The sequence below is a fragment of the Scaptodrosophila lebanonensis genome, unplaced genomic scaffold, assembly GCF_003285725.1.
Source record: "Scaptodrosophila lebanonensis strain 11010-0011.00,11010-0021.00 unplaced genomic scaffold, SlebRS2 tig00001418-arrow-arrow-pilon, whole genome shotgun sequence".
NCBI classification, from domain to species: domain Eukaryota; kingdom Metazoa; phylum Arthropoda; class Insecta; order Diptera; family Drosophilidae; genus Scaptodrosophila; species Scaptodrosophila lebanonensis.
In genome coordinates this window covers 2,508,783-2,528,944 of record NW_022060744.1, presented here as the reverse complement: position 1 = coordinate 2,528,944, position 20,162 = coordinate 2,508,783, and the positions used below count along the sequence as shown (strand labels likewise).

The 20,162-nt window shown below is 39.4% G+C and overlaps 1 protein-coding gene and 1 long non-coding RNA gene across 2 annotated transcripts in view; one reads left to right on the top strand and one right to left on the bottom strand.

Moving 5' to 3' along the window:
* The window catches only part of LOC115633243, a 66,972-nt gene that overhangs the window by 45,452 nt on the left and 1,358 nt on the right, over nucleotides 1-20,162 (top strand). The window lies entirely within an intron of this gene.
* Nucleotides 16,890-18,259, bottom strand: LOC115633239. The gene is made up of 4 exons (XM_030530635.1): nucleotides 17,919-18,259; nucleotides 17,713-17,847; nucleotides 17,556-17,655; nucleotides 16,890-17,491 (listed from the first exon to the last, which is right to left on the bottom strand). The coding sequence occupies exons 1-4, from the start codon at nucleotides 18,257-18,259 to the stop codon at nucleotides 17,009-17,011; spliced, it is 1,059 nt and encodes a 352-aa protein (XP_030386495.1). The 3' UTR covers nucleotides 16,890-17,008.

Below are 20,162 nucleotides of genomic sequence, written 5' to 3'. Positions count from 1 at the left end.
AAAGTGTTTTGCGCGAAGCCAAACGACAAGCAAATATTTGCAAAGTGGCAACAAAACTTGGTCCACACTGGTTGGTTACCCCCCACCCACCAGCCACTTCGATGTCCGCAGCTCAAGGCTTGCAGAAGTTGATGTCCTTATCGCCATCGCCATCGCCATCCTTGTGTTTTCCCGCTGAGCTCGACAATTTTTCGGTCTGCCGCTGAGTTTTTGCCACTTTACACAACACTTTGCTCACTTTTTTCCTATACTATATGCTATAGTACTATAAGTATATATATATATATATTCCTTTTTTCCACTGTCCACATTTTCCACTTTTGCAGGCATGGCCATCGTTTGTTTTTTACCCTAGCAAAAATATTATTTTTATTAATGTTCGACGCGTCGGCCTTCCGTCTGCCACAATCCAGTATGTCTGTCTGTCTGTCCGTCTGTCTGTTCGTCCGGTTGTCCTCCTCATCCAGCAGCTGCGTTCTCGGGGTGAAAATGTGTTTTATATTTGTCAAATAAACGCACACGAAAAATATTGGCGGTCCACCGTCCACCGTCAGGCGTCCGTCTTCAGCCGCCACAGGAAGCGGAAATCGTGCGTGTAATTGAACGGACATTGAACGAAAGTTGCGAAGGTTGCGGCGCATCGCCTCGCATCGCATCAAGGATGTGGATGCCACACAGTCGTCGTTTCAGCCAACTCAGCCATCTCCTAGGACTTTTGTGGTCAATTTTACGTGCGCTGTAAACACAAGAAACAGAAACAACAAAAAACATCAGCAACACCAAACAAAAAAAAAAAAAAAAAAAAACAGTGTAAGGAAAGCCCGACAATGAATAAACGCAATGCTCGCAATACAAATACAAATAGAAATGCGAATAAATATAAAAAGATGGGCGATAGATATTTGCAGATACATTTTGTTTTATGCCCGAACGCTATCGTGAATGCTCGTCATATTTTATGGGCGTGCTCCACGGGTGTGAGACCAAATGAGTGTGCGAGTGAGTGAGTGAGTGTGTGTGAATGGTTGAGTGCGAGGCAGATGAGACCAAATGGGTGGATGTGCTATTTGGGGCGCAGATGGCTGGCAAGATCAGATCAGAGCTCGCCAAATGAAGTTGCTTTAACTTTAAAATACAAACATTGTACAATGCACAATGAATAGTATTCATGCATTCAAGACAGCTACTTGTATTAATTATGGCAATGCATGAATCGAAAGAAAGAAGGAAAGACAAAGGAGCTGGACAGTATTTATTGCATTCAATTTATTAGCTGATTGGATGGCTTTTATTTAAGAGCAGGCAATATTTTTATACTTCTTAGTGTTAAATACACAACTGATGAATGGCATTCCTGCAACCAATTCAACAGATTATTTATTGCATTCAATTTATTAATGGATTGAATGGAAATTATTTAAAAGTTTTGCATTCATTTCAAGAGACAATATTTTCATATATTTTTTTTTTTTTGCTCAGTAATCCTTCGATGTGTCTGCCTTGTTATTAAAGTTATTTGTTTGATGGTTAGCAAGATCATATTAAAGCTATATTTTCCAATCTCGAATAAATTTAAGCTACAAATGATTGCCATGAATTGTACAATGAAATTAATTATTGCATTCGATTTGATAATGAATCACATTCATTTAAAGACGTTGCATTCTCTATGTTGTTAAGCTGATTTTTGCATAAATTGAAAAGCTTATCTAAGCTGATTTCTTTGTTTCTTCTCGTAATTATTATGTTTTATAAAAAAAGGCGTAATAAAAAACAAATTAATAGTTTAGTTGAAATATATTTAACGGAAACAAGACCGGCCTCAAAAACTCGCACACATAACAGAAAGCAAGCACATAAATTCTTAAAAGCAATCGATGAAATATAGGATGGAATTAGGGCCCTTAAAGGCAAGATTAAATAACTAGCTAGACAGACTGCTCTTTATTCTCCTCTTTGTAGTGCAAGGTCCAAGGTTCAATGTTCCACCTGCGAGTCGAGCTCTCGAGCAGGAGGAGATGCCCTTGGAGCTTGTCTGCTGCCTCGTATTCGCAGAGCATTGAAGGCAAATAAGTAGCTGCCATCTGCAAATGAGAACTGGAACCGAAATACCATTTGGCTTATATACATGGTAGTATAGTGTCATGTGATTATATCTGCCTTTTCATTCCCTTATTATTGGATCTGTCTGTTCAATTCTTTTAGGTTCACAGCCAAATGTATTTAGAAACCAAACAGAAGTATAGTTCAGAGATAATATTTATTTCAAAACAGCTTGGAAATGCAATTAGATTTCAATTCGAATATCATCCACAATTCTTAGTATAATAGTATTTAACTTCTTATCTGATACGAGTATCTCCTTCTATTCAATCCATTAGTTTCTCCTTTCATTTCCGGTCTTTTTCCAATGCCTTTCTCTGCTCTGCTCAGCTCAGCTCAGCTCAGCTTTAGTTTTGGGCAGAGACTGCTGCTTCCTCCACATCACGCGTTCGGAACAAATTAAGCGATTAGTTCGCTAAACTAATTTCAACTTATGGCTAGCTGAGACACAAACCGCTTGCCACAGACGACAGCGAGTACTCGCGCCCATTTGGCTGAAATCGTCAAATTCTAACTAAAATTGAATTACTTTGTGTTGTTGCGCTCATTGCTCTTGTCGTTGTTGCTGTTGCTGTTGTTGTTGTTGTTGTTGTTGCGAAACTCTCACACACACGCACAGCTGATTATTCAAGTTTTAATGATGTTTTTGTGCCACGAGTAGTACAACAACAACAACAACAACAACAAGATGAAGCAATGGCAAATAGTTTTTACGCGCTTCCAAGAAGCTTTTAACGTTTTAATGGACGGGCGGTAGTCGACGAGTCGTCAACAACTATAGACTGCTGCCAGAGTTGAAGGGGTCGAAGAAGTGTGTAGGTAGTGGGTCGTGGGAGTGGTGGTGGTGGGTGTGGGTGTGGAAAGGGGGTGTGGGTGTTTTTTGGATTCAGTTTTACGAGCGTGCGACGTTGACGCAACGAAATGTTTCACCGAAAAATGCTGACTCTGTGGCCATTCTGTGGTCTGTTCAAAATTTGTTGACATGGAACTGTCGCCAGCTGTTGGGGAGCGTCCCATTTCCATGCCGGCGATTTCCATCTCAGGCCTTCTTCCGTCCGAGTGCGAGAGTCTGGCGTTTCGGCTTTCGCCGTATGTTTGTGGTAAATGCTAACAGTTTTTGTGTAATTGTCAACAAGCAGTCAGCGCAGAAAAACAACAACAGCAACAACAACAACAGCAACTCAGCGACAATGAGAAATAACGTAAACAAGTAAATGAGCAGAAGAAATTTTGCGCAAATGTCAGCACTTTTTCTAAGCACCGACCCCAACGACTTTAACGGCCAGCCAGCCAGTCAGTCAGTCAGTCAGTTAGTTAGTTGGTCGGTTAGTCGATTGTTCAGTAGAGATGCGCTGCACACACATACACACTTAGTAGAGTGACTCTCAAATCACAGCAACTCAGTCACAGTAGAGAAAAGAATGGAAACCGCAGGGATTCGAAACAATAACTGTTAAGTTTATATCTTTCTGCTCTGTACTCGATTGTTCAGTACAAAAGGAGGCAAGTTGATGCTTACCTATGACGATTGAAAGAGAATACCATAAAGTCTAGTCATGGGTGTTAATAGTTTAAGCAAAACATTGCTCTTGCAGATCGAAAATAAGATTTATTCTTTTAAAACTTCAGGGGAAAACAAATTTCTTTTTCATTAATCCCCAAAATTAATATTTTATAAATGTTCTTCAATTATTACTTATTACCATAACTTTTATTACATTAATTATGTTTATAAATATAATTCATCCAATGGCAATAGCATTAACACTATTAAACCAAATAGTATTAATTTTTTTAGTATGTGGACTTATAACAACAACTTGTTTATATTCTTATATACACTATTTTTGGGAGGAATATTAGAAGTCATATAAGGCCACCAGCAGTACATAAATTCTTAGTCAATAGAGCTATAACCAACTCATCCTTTCGTTTCGTCTGTTCGACTGTATGAACGCAAATATCTGAGTAGATATAATAGTTCAGAAAATCAATCTAGACATACAACCTCTCCTAAATTCGATAAAAGGCAAGTTTATGTTTTTACTAAAGAATATAAATGCCAAATGTATGTAGCAGGCCAGAGAAGGAATGCCAGGCCGCCAACGGTACATTAATTCTTAATCAATACGATAAGATGGCTCCTTCTTTCATTTCTACATCCCTCTGTTCGACTGTATGAACCCAAATATCTGAGGTAGTATAAGAGCTAGGAGAATCAAACTAGGTGTACAACCTCTCCTAAGTTCGATAAAAGGCAAGTTAATGTTTTTAACGCAGCAAGCCCTCACTTCTCTGCCCATATGAAGATCTAAAGAGTAACAGGCTTATTCATTATCCTTAATTCTTAATCAGTACGGAAATGTGGTTCGGCCAAGCTCGCCCGCCCTTTCGTTTCTACATTCGTCTGTTCGACTGTATGAACCCAAATATCTCTACAGGTAGAAGAGGTACAATAATAAGTGAAATGGGTATACACCTGCTGCTAGCTATGTTTTCACTGCTGCAAGCACCACTCCTTATTCGTTATAGTAATGACATTTCAGATCAACTACTCGTATTTGTGTTGATGATGATGATCACAACTTCTTCGTCATTTGATCTTAAAATTGATTGCAGATGAATCACAGGCAACATGAGCTCATCTCTAAGGGGTGTAGTTTTGTTATTCAACAGCCGCCAAGCCGCAAGACCTAACCAGAAAAGATTATTTTATAGCTCTGTGTCTAAGTGTGTGTTGTTGTTTTTGTTGTAGTCGCACAGCCCACATTCATTTATTGAGTTAACTAAACGGCAACAAGAGAAGCGACTTTCGCCCTCGCTGTTTTCCGTCTTCAAAGCCCCCGTTCTCCCGCCCTGCGTTGGATCGGACGGACAGGCTGGCAACTCTGCTGCGTAACGTTATTTCCGCACAAGGATTAAGCTTTTGGCCCCGGGCTAGATGCCCCAGCTTGCTGGTCATGCTGTGGATTATCGTTTTGTTGCGAATGGCCAACAACAACAACAACAGCAACAACAACAATAATACCAACCACAATAAAAATGCAAAGGTGTGCGCTGCTGTTGCTGCGCAAAAAAGTTGGAGAGGGGGCTGCAGAGGAGGCAGAGGGATTGTGTTTTAGCTTCAGCTTTTTAAACAGTTGACACAGCTTCGGTTAGTTGTTTGTTGTTGCCATTGTTATTGTTGTTGTTGTTGCTTTTGCTGTTGCGCACTTGGGCTAGATTATTCATCTTAGATAAAAGCAAAATGGCAAGCTTGCAAATATCTCCGTACATAGAACTATATACACAGATATAACAATATGTATATATGTAGAAACATATAAATATACACCAATAGAAATAATCAAGATTTTCAAACCGAAACCCATATTGACAAAAGCACGGCCATCTCGGCAATCCGTCGATTGATTAAATCGTTTTTGGGCTCGAGTTGATTCCACAGATTAATTGTAGTTGCATTTTTAGAAAAGCTATCTTGAAGATGATAGCCTCGTGAGATTTGCGGGAGCTACAAATAAATCATGGACACAAGTTGTGCTACGAAAACAAACCCCATCACAGCTTATGAACTGTTCTTAATCTGGGTAGGAGACATTTCCTTATTCCTTAAGCGCTGCTTAAGATGAGGCGAAGAATTAGGACCACAAAATAGTCCTCTGTCGATGGATAACTACTATATACTATAGATGGCAGTTCTAATAGATCTGTCAATACAGTTTTAGGGGAACTTTTGTGCCTCGTAGAAGTCAAATTTCCTTTCGAAACGCCGCACTCTTTTCGTGACCATTTTGCCAAAAGAATGGCATCTCGTTCAACAACTGGCTTTTAATATATTAATAGAACCACTCCGAGGACACTGTTTGAAAACCATTTAGGAGATTCGAAGGCGATTCGAAGAAGGTGCTGAAGGCCATTACAGAACAGGATTTTTTATTTTTATTTTTCAATATTGTGCTTCATTTTAATAAAATTTGTTCTTTGGACTTGAAATTCTTCGCCCTGTTTCTAGTGTCCCTTCGATATTAATTTCGAGGTCATCAACTTTTCTATCAGTGTAGATATAGATGTGTGTGTGTGTGTGTGTTTGTGTGTGTTTGTGTCTTAAAGAATAGCGTGTGTAACCGCTGCATGGCTTAACGGTTTTTTTATGCAGTCAACGTTAACAGCGTCCTTGTTCTCGTGTCATGCAACGCTGCGTTGTTTTCTCTCTTCCTAATTTTTTTTTTTGTTGGCACAAAAGCTGCTTACAGTTTGACAAGCACTGGCACGCGGAACAAAGTGCAGAGCCAAATGATTGTCAAGGTAACAGCAACTAGCAAGATACACAGACACACACACACACACACACGCACACACAACCACACGAACACACACACAGCAAGCATTGTCTACTTAGTTAAGTTGTTATTTTTATTATGGCCTGCCCCTGGCGCTTGGCTTGTTTCAGCTTCCAGAAGAAAGGAAGCAGAAGGAGACACAGAGCGCCAGATAGATAGATAGATATTCGCTGAAGGGTGTGTTGAGGGTGAGCTTTTGGGTGTGGGTGTGGGTGTGGGCGGGGCTGGGGGGTTGCCTTGTGCTATTATGACAGCATAAGTTGGCTGCTTGGCTGCCATAGCGAAAACATATTCGAACATTTTGTTGTACGCTTAGCAATGACAACAAACAAACGGGCAGAGGCAGACGAGGCCAAAGCCGGTGCCAGTACCGGTGCCAGAGCTGATGCCGGTGCCGGAGCCGGAGCCGGGCTGATAATGCGAGCACGGAGCGAGCACAGGTAGCAATGACAGCTAGTTGGTACAGTAATAGCAGCAGTAGACTGCTGCAGGGCATCGGCAGCAGCAGTAACAGCACTAACAGCAGCAGCAGCAGCAGCAGCAGCAGCAGCGCTCCAAGAAAAACAACATTGACGACAACGCCAAGGCAACAACAAGCCATGAGCAAGAGCAGCTGAAGGAGAGTCAGGACAACGCCGATGACAATAGCGATGACGCTGACGCTGATGCTGATGCTGACGATGAAAATGAAAATGAGGACAAAGCATTTTCAGCTGCTGGCTAGCCTGATTTCATTGCACATGTACGGCTGGGTACGAGTGGATAGGAGTGCGTGGCATGGGCAGGACATGGCCAGCAAATCCGAAGGACAGAGGCGTAGTCAGCGGCCCTTCGGCCATTATGGGAATGCAAATACGAGTATTCACAAATGGTATGCACAATAATTAAGCATTCAGCATTATGATTTGTTCATCACGAAAATTGCAAGCAGGAAAGTCCAATTTCTGATTAATACTTTGTCAGCTAACCTGCCACAATAAGGGCTATTAAGTATTTCAAGTCCTAGCAAGATACTCTTTAGAGTACTGACAGCTGGAGAGCAAAATACTCTTCTAAACACTCTGTACCTATTTTGAAGAATATTTATTGAAATTCTTAAAATTGAACAGAATTGTAAAAAATTCGATTAAAACTCCGCCGGAATTGGAACTCACGTAAAGCAATTGTCTTTTTGTGAGTGTGTGTGTAGAACAGCAGAGCTTGGACAGATAATACATTTATGGCTATAACTTCCTTAACGATTGACATACGGACAAATAAGCGCCAACTGGAAGTAGATGCCAAATTTTATTTAAAAAACTTTAAGAATTACTGCAGCTATGGAGGGGGGGGGGGGGGGGTTATTTGGAATTGCTGCTTAAAGTATTCTCTCTACTTCGTTGTTTTTCAAATAAATGTTCAACAATTTGTTGACTCAAAAGGTTACCTACCGGAAACTGGCGCTCAAAAGTATGCTGTACTTTATTTTATATGCATTCCGTTTCCGTTTAATTATTAATTGCATTGCTATGAAAAAGTTTGAGCAAAGATTCCTTTAATGTCACATTAGAATTGAAGAGCATTCAATAATAAAAATGTATCATACCGAGACTTGGAACCTACTACAAATTTCGAGAATATTATTTTTTGTGGTAGTAGGAATATGCTTTTAGTTGTTTTTTCAAACCGTTGTTTTCAATTGTGTTGTTTACTTCAGTCAGTCCATCGAAAATTCCCATGCTGTCTTTAGAATATGAAATAAGAGTTAAGATGTATAAGCATTACTGGAAGCATAATAGGAAGAGCTAAGTGGTATTATTGTAACATAGATACAATAGTAATAGAATGCTAATATTAGTTAGTATTAGTATTACTATTAATAGTACCCGTAGAAAGTAGTAGTAGAAAGTGGAGTAGAAGATTCTGTTGTAGAATCGAAGTAAAACTCGAAATATGCTGTAACTAACTATTTTCGAATTCTCTCTAAACTCTATCAAAGCTTATTTATAAATCAAAATAAATAAATAAGTATGAGTAATAGTAAGAAAGTAGTAGTAGAAAGTGGAGTAGAAGATTCTGTTGTAGAATCGAAATAAAACTCGAAGTATGCCGTAACTAACTATTTTCGAATTCTCTCTAAACTGTATCAAGGCTTGTTTATAAATCAAAATAAATAAATAAGTATGAGTAATAGTAAGAAAGTAGTAGTAGAAAGTGGAGTAGAAGATTCTGTTGTAGAATCGAAGTAAAACTCGAAATATGCCGTAACTAACTATTTTCGAATTCTCTCTAAACTCTATCAAAGCTTATTTATAAATCAAAATAAATAAATAAGTATGAGTAATAGTAAGAAAGTAGTAGTAGAAAGTGGAGTAGAAGATTCTGTTGTAGAATCGAAATAAAACTCGAAGTATGCCGTAACTAACTATTTTCGAATTCTCTCTAAACTCTATCAAGGCTTGTTTATAAATCAAAATAAATAAATAAGTATGAGTAATAGTAAGAAAGTAGTAGTAGAAAGTGGAGTAGAAGATTCGGTTGTAGAATCGAAGTAAAACTCGAAGTATGCCATAACTAACTATTTTCGAATTCTCTCTAAATTCTACCAAAGATTATTGATCAATTAAAATAAATAAGTATGAGTAAGTATTTGAATTTTATCATAGAATCTAGTATTAACAGTAGTTGTAACGGAGTAGTAGTGGAAACTGGACTAGAAGATTCAAATTTGTTGATAAATTAAAACAAATAAATAAGTAATTGGATCGAATGTAATGTTAGTAGTAGTTGTACTAGAAAGTATTGGTGGAAATTGGAGTAGAATACTGTTGAAAAGTAGAAGTCGATGCCCAATTCTCCAATTCTTCGTGGGAAGAACTATCGAAGTCCCCTTCTTTTAGGCAGACATCTGAAATAGTTGTTAGCTCAAAATATCTTTTCAAATATAATTATAGTCGGAGAGCCAGCCTGTGTGAGTGTGTGTGTGTGTGTGTGTTGTGTTTTGACCCAACTTGGCACGACTCTGGCTGTTGCATTTCGTTTCAGTTACAACAGCTGCTTGGCTTGCAGCCCAGAGATATGAAGCTTCAGTCGAAACTGAGTGGGTGGGGGGTGATGGGTGCTAGATGCTGGATAGCGTAATGAAAATACCTGCAAGGAAATTATACGAAAACTGAACAACCCAAAAACAACTCAGGCTGTTATTTTAGAGTTCAAGTTAAAGTTAAGCAGCGCCTGCAGGCAAGTGTTGGGCAGGGGCAGGGGCAGGAGCAGGAGCAGGGACGTGGACTAGAACTGCTTGATAGTGGCAACCGATGAGTCGTTGCTGAGATGAGAGATTGTGTAGGGTGTGGGGTGGGTGTGGGGCTGGGGCTGGGGCAGGTAATGGTGACGACAGCTGTCTCGGACTGGCGGTAGTGGCGTCTGCCGGCGGCTGCCTCTGCTCCTCGAAATGAAGTGCACTTGAATGTGAATTGTGTGTGTGTGTGTGTCTGTCTATGTGGAACGTTTTGGCTTGAATGCAGGCAGCTAAATGGTTGAATGGCAGAATGGTTGAATGACTGAATGAATGGATGAGCGCGCTAGTGAATGAGCTCCACTATTGGGCCATTCGAGTGTTCCAAGTACCTTGAATGGCAAAAACTTTATTCCACCAACCAGCGCCGGCTGCTTTCTCTCACTGAGAGATGCAAGTGTAAGTGAACAATGTTTGCGTTGCTGCTGCTGCTGTTGTTGTTGTTGTTGTTGCTGTTGCTGTAATTACAGTTGATGTTGTTGTTGTTGTTGCTAGCTTTTGCTGCAATTACTTGTAGTGTTGAACGCACTTCTATCATCATTGCTAGTATCATCATCAGCACGCTTATTACTATTATTATCATTATAATTATAATTATTATTATTATTATTACTATGAATTTGAAGTTATCAACTGAAGTCTAACTTAATGGTTTGTTGAGTAGGCGGGGGCAGGGGGAGGGATGGGGCAGGGCAGCAACTATTTTATTTCAAGCAATTTGCGTGCCATTCAATATAAGAAGAAGAAGAAGAAGAGAGGAGTCAACATTTTACATTTGGCATTGTTTTTGTTGCGCCTACATTTATTTATTTATTTACTTTTACATGTTTTTTGTTGATGTTTACGTATGCTAATTGTGTTGTTGTTGTTATTTCTGTAACAGTCAGTTGTTGCTTCTCCCTCACTTGATATTCTTGTTTACAGAGCTGGAGGGGGTGGCTGGAGAGGGGGCTTGAGAGGGGGCTGGGGACGTGGACGGATTGCACAAAAGTATGGAAATTTTAGCTTGAAAAATGCGAAAAAGGAACGAATGAAACGAACATGAATGAATAAGTACAGCAACTGGAATCAACAAATGCGAATCAAAATCGAAATGCCAAACTCTTGTTGATTATTGTATAGGGATAGGGTCGAAAATCGACAACAAATTTGACTGCGCTTCGCGTCATGTCATCTGCCATGCTGCCATGCTGCCATGCTGCCAGCTGGCCCTATTCCGATACATCTACACATACCCGCACATCTTTCTGCTCGTACAATTATATACTATATGTATAAAGAAATGAACATACGTGCACATTGCCTGCTCAATTCTGCGAACCAGTTCTGTTACTTTTTCTATTCATAAAAACATAAAAAGTATAGTCAGCTATAGTAGGAAGATCGGCGAGAGCTCCACAACGTTGGTTGCTAGCGGTTGGCTTTGAGATATGCATTGCAGAATAATATTGGGCTTTAGACAGGCCTAGGTTTTTATAGGTCTGACCTCAAACAACAGCAATTTCTAATGCACTTTTGCACAATTGTTGTCCTTAGTTGTCCTTCCAGCAATGAGCTCCGCCTGCTTCATCTTCCTCAACTCTGCAGACGCAAAACAGACCGTTTACTTGTTGCCCCCCCCCCCCCCCCCCCCCCCCCCCCCTGTTCAAGCCAACAACAATCCAAGAGCAAACGGATTGTCACTTAATTGAGCGCTTGATCCACTCGTTATTCTACTTACATTCCGTAAATTATGCATTTTCTTGTTAACAATGTAAAGGATCATTTTCAAAAGCGCACTGTTCACAAATCAAACGATGAGAGTTAAAGGCAGGTCACAACATAAGCAGGATCTGATTGAATAAATCTCAGAAAAACTTTTGGGAATGGAAGGAAAGCAATGGAGTTAGTTATGACAGCATTTCACAATATATTAATATAAACAGAATCACTTAAGCTTTGAACATGTAAAATATTGACTCAGTTTAAGAATCCACTGCAATTAAAGCTTGCATTTTTCTAGGGGGCTTTGACTCTTTAGCACTCTTTTTCATAAAAAAAATATAAAGAGGCAACTCAATCATATAAAAGCCATCCAATAATTGAAGGACTTCACATAGATTAAGAGCATTTAGTAAAAAAAAATAAATAAGTTGAAGGAAAAATGTTTTTATGCATCCACATTAGCTCCTCAATGTTTATAATGAATTTCGATTCCATTTGCTTTTAACTAGAACTGAAAAAAAAATCGACAATTTGAATAAAATCTCCCTTTAAATACGATCTTCCTCACCTCTTGCTGAGAGAAATTCAAAGGAAAATGTATGAGAAAGTTCTGTGATGAACAACCAATTCCTCTGAAGAAGAAGAAGAAGAAGAAGATAATCCTAGCAACATCTAGTTCAACTGAACGATTGACACAACTCTGGCGCGTATAAAGATATGTGAGCTTTAGTTGTATGGTTGGTTGTATCCCCAAAGTTGGCGCGACCCTCTGCAGTGTACAATGCACGCCCAGTGCCAGACGCAATTTGTATGCAAATTTCATGAGAATCTCAACACATGCAAAAACAACACACACCCATACACACACACACACACACACACACACATACTCACACACTCAGACACTCACAAAAAGTTGACTGCGCGTGGGCGCGAGCGGAACGATTCGTAATGGCGTGGCCCGACTGGGCGGGGTATGTGCGTTTGAGTTGGAGTTGTCATTGGGGTCGGGGTCGGGGTCGGGGTTAGTGGAAATCAAACAACCAAGAAACAAAAACGAAACATAATAACAAAAAAAATAAATAAAATGAAAGAACAAACTAGTTTTTGCAAGAACTACAGCGTGTGCTGTGTTCCTTGAGGACGCTGCAAGACTCAAGAACTCGGACCATAACGCGCACGGGAACTGGAATGAGTGCCTGGCGAGGCATGAGGAAAGCAGGGGCGACTGACCAGATTAAAAATATATACATATATAGTATTTATGTGAGATGGGAAGGCAGGATAGTGAGAATGGCGGAACACCTAGAAGGAGCATCGCCATCAGTACTCGGTACTCATTTTGGTTTTAAGCAGTCAGTAGAAAGGTACTTAGTTGTCAGTAGTAAGTTGTCAGCCGCACTACAAACACAGTCGTCAGCCGTAAAGAAAGAAGCAGAAGTCAGCAGTCAGAAGAAGAAGCAGAGAGAAGCCGTCAGAGAAGTCAGCCGTCGAACCAGAGTGCATTAGCTGCATATGCTAATATTCGCCATCATCATTTTACATTATATTCCTATTTTAAACTATATCATATATCTTGGTAAACATTCTATGATACACAAGATCACATTTATACCATATATATAGAAAATATGCAATTAAGAGTTAACTGCTTAAAATCTCGCGCATCAGAAGCGCAGAAGTCGTGCTGACAAATTAACTGAAGCGAAATCATTTAATTTTTAGTTAAAATGCAACACCATTCATTTTTAATTATAAACATTCTGCTTTCAATTTGGTTTCAATGATGTTAATATTTCAACTTCACCTTTGCTATTCCCCCTTAATTGCAGAAAGGAGTAAACGAGTCCTTGATTTATTTCGCTTATACTTTGTTTTGCTTTTTAACTTAAGGTAAAGCCTTCTTTGACAAATACAAGACATACTTGTATTAACTTATTTCAGGCCTTATCATCAATTGGTTTTCATTTTAGTTCCTAAATTTTGGCTTGCAAAAATAATATATAGAATTTTAGCTTGTTTCGACTTAAAATAAACTGTTAACTAGAGCCAATTATCTAGGGACTACTTAGGAGCCAAAAGGTTGCAATAAATTAGTCAAAACAGAGAAAAAAAGCGGATACTAAATTTATAAATTAATTAATTAAAAGACCCAATTATCTAGTTATTGAGATTAGAGCATTTATTCAAGATAACCCTTCTATTAAATTTGTGAATCGAAAATGAAAGGGGGCTGCTCCACTCTTTAGTAAAAGAGAAGATTATTATTGAATTAAATGAAGAATTTAGTTCAATATTGATATTATTTTTGAATATTATCAAAATCACCGAGAACAAAAGTACAGCAGATGCTAAAGCTTGAGTTAGAAAATACTTTAATGAGGATTCAGTTGATATTATATTATTATTTTCTCTTAGTAGGGGGATAAAAGATAATTAATTAATTTCAAGTCCTATTCAAGCTCCTAATCATGAATTAGATGTGATAGTAATTATTGTTCCTATAATTATTATTATTATAAATAAAATTTAGGAAGAATTATTAAAAATGAAAAAGAATGGAAGGTTTTACCTTTATAAGTGCGGTATGAACCCTGCCTGCCCTTTTTTAAGCTTAATATATCTGGCTAAGAGTAAAGAAGTCTATGAAATAGTCTTTACTTCGGAGTAAGAGTTCCAGAGGATACTCTATAAGAGTTCAGTATTGTTGAATACTGATATTTTGAATAAGTTGGCTTGGCTTATGTACAAATGTATTGAATATTTTTTATTTTATTAAATTAATTTTGAAATTATCTTAATGTTTTTCAAAATATATATTCTTAAAATTTTTTCTTTTTTCAACTCTTCTTTTTTTGCAGCAAAGAAGAAAGTTATTTGAAACATTAAAATTGATTTCTTTTTTAGTTAAAATTTCACTAGCTTGTCGCTATTAACATCTTTGTGCAATTGAAGGCACAAATTCCTTTTTAATATTCGTTAAATAGGAGTTAAAATATTGTGGAGTAGGTTCTCTACGGCAAGTGGCTCTCTTGGTTGCGCGATTCCTTCCATAGTCGACACTTCTTTCTAGCGTCGATTAAGCGTTTAGGGAACGTCACTACTCGGCCTGCAAAAAGGTACCTTATTCCAGACATGATTTCTGTAAGCTGTTGAAAGATGTGGTCAATTTTTATGCAGTTTCTAGCAAGTCCCGGGAATGTCTATAATTAAATTTGAATGGAGGCTGCATGCTATTTATGAGAAGCGCAGAGAGCGGTTCTTCATTAAAAGTGGCGGCTTAGGCTCAATGGTTCTAGATCGTAAAGTTCCCTTCATGTGTTTTAAAAGTGTGTTTGAAGCGAATTAAGTGGCACATTAGCGGAGGCGGTGGCATGATTCATCAGTGGGTGGTTCTTATGTGTGTGTGTCTCTGCAGCCACATAAAGTAAATAACAATAATAATAATAAAAGAAAAAGTGAAATAAAAATAAAATAAACGGCAACAAGCCATCATTTGTGAAGAGCGTCACGCTTACATTGTCTTGTGATTCGGCTTGCGAGTCCTCTGTTGCGTTTGAGTGTGTGTGTGTGTGCCTGTGTGTGTGTGTGTGAGGTAACAGCAGTAGCAGAGAAAATACCAAACATACCAAAGCCACTTTCTATGCAAATTTTTATGTGTTAAATGCATTTTGTTGGATTTAACATTCTCGCTGATTTTTTGGTTTACATTTTTGCATACAAATGAAGCCAGCAAGCAGCCAGCCAGCCAGCTCGCCAGCCAAACAGGCAGGCTATGGCAACAACAATAACACCAATAACAGCAGCAACAACAACAACAACAACAACAGCACCACCAATACACACGCACACACAAATTAGAGGATTAAGTAGCATGGCTGCTGCGGAACATTGCTGCCATTCCCCAACCCCCCTCCACCAGGCATTGTCAGTGTCTGCTTCTTGGCTGCCGTCATTTCATTGTCTTCGCTCAGAAGCAGAGAGCAGGAGCGGAGGGGGAGAGGCGAGTGAGCGGCAAAGATGGCAGCGAGACAATTACGCTAATTCGCCTGAAATTGTTTTGCATTTTCAACGCCGTTTTTCCCGTCACCGTCACCGTCACAGTCGCCAGCGCCAGCGCCGCCTTTGAGATAGCTTTGAAAATAGATCTGACACCACATGTGAACGTGTGTGTGTGTGCGTGCGTGTGTGTGTGTGTGTGTGTGCGTGTGTGCAGCCAAATCCTTTCATCAGTGTCTAAGGAGCAGTTCTGGCCGCGCAAAAGGAAATGCGAATGAAAAGAGTAAGCCCGTTGGTCGTGAATGGAACTCAAAGGCTTCACGACATCCATCCGGCAGAGAAAACCTGCATAGTGCTGGAAATATTTTTTCGAAACGCCTTCAATACTGGCGATAGCAGAGCCCTCTTTCACTCTTTCTTGCAGTGTATTTGAAGCGATTACCTAATTGCTTTATTATTATTTCTTCATTTAGTTCATCAGCAAACAATGCTGTCGATGTGAAAAAAATCAATACAATAAATAATAAATAACACAATGAACTGAACAAAACTACACAAGAAATAACAAAAATATCTAATAACGAAGCCCAGTCGGTGGGGGGATTTTATTTACCAACCGGCCACCTATGCCCCCATTCACAACACATAGTAATCAGACGCGTTATTAGACATCCAAAAAATAAATAAAAAGACAGATAAAAAAATAGCAATAAAAAATCAAAACAAGTAAAATGTATTTAAATAAATAAAAAGTTCAAATACTTAACTAAAAAAGATAAAATATAATAAAAAGCTAAAAGAAAAATTAAAAGCTGGAGAATCACTGACCCGCTACGCTAAAATACCCTGGACTCTCCACAATAGAGGAAATTAAAATAAATATATTTATACAAAATTAAATTATGTAAAAAATTTTCAATACATATATGTATGTATGTACATACAAAAGTGAAGACATGCTTATGTACAGTTTCAAGAGCATCATCGTGTCTATGCGCGTTTATATGCGGAACAAGTGAAAGCGGCAGCAACAACAACAACAGCTGCGGGCAGAGCTTCGGCAGAGAGTATATTTTCGGCTATAACTTTCTCCATAATTAGCCTATCGGTATGGCATAAGGACCCATAATCACTAACTGGAGGTATTTGCCAAATCTGAGTATAAAATTCCAAAAATTACGGGAGTTATGGAAAAAACACGAACTGCGGGGGAGCATCGAAAAAAACACAAACTCTTACTTTATCGATCTTGGGAGAATCTAGATACCAAGTTTGGTTATTCTAGCTCTTATACTTTCTGAGATCCTTGCGTTCATACGGACAGACGGACATGGCTATATCGAGTCGTCCTGTCTTACTGCTCAATAATATATATACTTTCCTGGGTCTGCCACGCCTCCTTCTGCGTATTACATACATTCGCACAACACTAGTATACCCTTTGAGTACAGGGCATAAAAACGAGCTTCTTAAACACTTAATACACATATATATTAGCCAAAGAGATAGGAGACAGACCAAAACGGAGAATAAAGCCAAATGGCTAACAGAAACAGAACATTAGACAGACAGACATATTTATGGCTTGTTAGCCTCCTTTCGGCCTGGCCAGTTCGATGAGGCGCGGCGAGGCCTTCGCCCTGAGCGCTGCTGGGGAAATGGCGCCAGGATTTGAACGTATATGTGTGTTCGCGAACTCCTTTGGTTCGGCCAGCTCCTTGATGCGCGACGATACCCTGTACTTTAACGCATGCGGCGATATAGCATAGGGATCGTCAGCGATCTCGGCGGCTCTGGCCTCACGATCGAACACCTTCACTGGCAGCGATATTTCCTTAATACGGGAACTTGGTTTATATTTGAGGGCGCCACGCGCCACCTTCTCCGGCTCCTCCTTGATGTGCACATTGTCGCGAATGAGTGGCTTGGCAATGCTCTTCAGTCGCTCACTAGGTTTGAAGAATTTCATGCCTCTGGTTAGTTGCCAAGGCGGGTTTGTTTCTGGCAGACGGGTCCTTGGACGCGCCAGCTCATTGAGTCGACGCGCATCCATGCCGCCACTTGTGCGTTTCTATTCAGGTGGGGGGATCTTAGGATCTTGCAAAAGAGCTTGTTTGATTGTTTGACCAACTTACCGGCTTTGGAGGTTCTGGAATCTGTTTGGGCTTGGCCAGCGTACTAATATATTGGTAATGGCGCACCCTCTGTTTCTTGCTTGGTTTCTTGGGCTTCGGACTAAAAAAAGTTTGGGAATTGTTGAGCTATATGGAGAATCTGGTCTGAGAGACTTACGGCCGCATCATCGGCTGTCTGTTGCTCAAGCGACTGTACAAGGAGAGGTAGCTGTAGCGAAGCCAGCGATTCAGAACCCGCTCAGCGATCTTGTCCCCCTTCACTAGTGCCTCCTTCCGGCGAACGTGCAGTCGTCTGTGCAACAATTTCCAGTTATAGCTCAAGATAATCAAAACCAAAAGGAAATAAACAAATGAGCAACAAACCTGACCAGCGGCAGGGCCAGCTGTTCAGTGCGAGTGTACATTGGCGGGTCGGACTGCACCATTTCAATGTCCTTTTGGAACCGACAAGGACACCTGGGAACGTACGGGCACTTGCGATGAACCGGCAATGCCAGCTCCATCAGGCGTTCGCTGTTTTCGAACCTGCTGTAGTGGCGATTGTAAAGCTCATTCACTTCTCTGCTGATATCCTTGAGGAAGCAGCCGGCATCGTAGGGTATGCGATCGTGAATGGGACAGCAGTCAGGACGTCTGCTGTCCCTCATTCGGAGACATGTCGTGACCTCAGGACTGAAGTCACATTTCAGGCGTTTCACTGTCATTCGGTTAATTGCAAAATGTTGCTGCTCTTTAATTTTTGTTTTAGGTTTTTTGGCCGAAACTACAAATTTTTCTTACCCAAGTTTTCACATCTGTTTAGTAAACGAAATAACATTGTAATGTTTTGATAGTTTAGCAAAGGCTTTGTGAGCAAAACTATTCAGCGTGCCAACAATTTGAGCTTAAATTGGCAGAAATAAAACAGCTTGTAAACCTTTCGTTCAGCCTCACATCTATTCGTTTAGTTAATTGATGAGAAAGCGTTTCATTAATTAATTTCCGTACTTCAGCTTCGTTGATTAGTTGCGTTCTGAAATGATTAAAAAACTGCTATGAATAGCTAGAAAACCCGCTAGAAAACGGCTAGATAAACAGTTATAAGGAGCTAAAAATCCTCCGCAAAATGTCTTAGAAATCCATTAAAAATATATAGAAAATCCGCTAGAAAATGGCTAGAAAAACAATTATAAGTAGCTAATAATCCTCCGCAAAATGTCTTGGAAACCCACCAAACACATATATAGAAAATCCGCTAGAAAATGGTTAGAAAAACAATTATAAGTAGCTAAAAGGCCTCCACAAAATGTCTTGGAAACATAAGGAGCTAAAAAACCTCCACAAAATGTCTTGGAAACCCACTAAAAATATGTAGAAAATCCGCTAGAAAAGGCCTAAAAACACCACTTTAAATAGCTACAAAACCCGCTAAAAATAGAAAGCAAGCGCGCTTGTGCACTTAGATGTGACTGGAAGAGTCGCGTGAGATCCCTGAATGGGACCCCATGGGGAATCGAAGCGTCTTATGCCTTCAAGTGCCTTTAATGCAGGAACATTTAAATTTAAGTTGAACCCTAAAAAAAGACAGTGTTCCAACCTAAGAAGTTCCTGTAGAAATGCTCGCCACCAATTGATAAATATACTGTTTATTCTCCATCATTCTCTTCTTTACCTTGTCTCTGTGCAGTTAGATGCAGGGTTCGTAAAATACGAGCAGCGCTCATTCAGACTCGCCTGCTCACAACTGCTCACGGCCTCTGTCTGCCTGCTCAAAAGTACCCACGGCAGAATTTCTGCTCGCTTTTTACGAATCTGGTTTATAAGTGAGTGGAAGAGTCTTGAATAGTGAACAATTGGGAATCTAAGCACTAGAAATGATCGAAAAATGGAGGAATATGCTGTGTAGCGTACATAGGGGAATAGAAATGAATCCAATATATAGTTGCCTTAACAGAGTAAAGGAAGCACTAAAGAATATTCTATTTAGTTTCCTTTTTTTGTTTATACATATATAAAGTGTAAAACTTTTATTATATCGTTATTTTCTATATTCAATTGTTGAATATTCGATTAGGTTGCATCATTATTTTCATTCGATAATTGGATTGCTAACATTTATTTTCAATGCACACGTACATATATTTTGAAGGCGCATTGTGGCAGCCAAGTACTCGTATCGCTAATTTGTTTTAAACAGTAATTGACTTACAACATTTTTTGTTGCCGCTTTTAGGCGCGCGGCGCCGTGTTCTGTGTTCTGTCAAAACGGCCATGTTTGTTGGTTTGGTCGCTGTTCAATGGCTCTGTGCATGTGTGCGTGTGCGTGTGTGTGTGTGTAATTAAAATGGAAATCAGCATAACACATGAACGACGAAACATATGCAACAGGACAGCCGCTCAAATAATGCGAAAAATATGTTGTGGTATTTTTCACTTCTGATCAATTTATGTTCGTTGTTTGTTCGCATTTTTTTCGTTTCTTTGGTTTTTGTTTAATTTGTTTGGACCTTCATTAAAAATGATTAAAATTCAATAATTCATTTGTCTGCTTCATGTGTTATTGTTGTGTGCATGTCAGGCCTAATTATGTTAATTGCGCATGTTCCGCAAATTTCCACATTCCACACT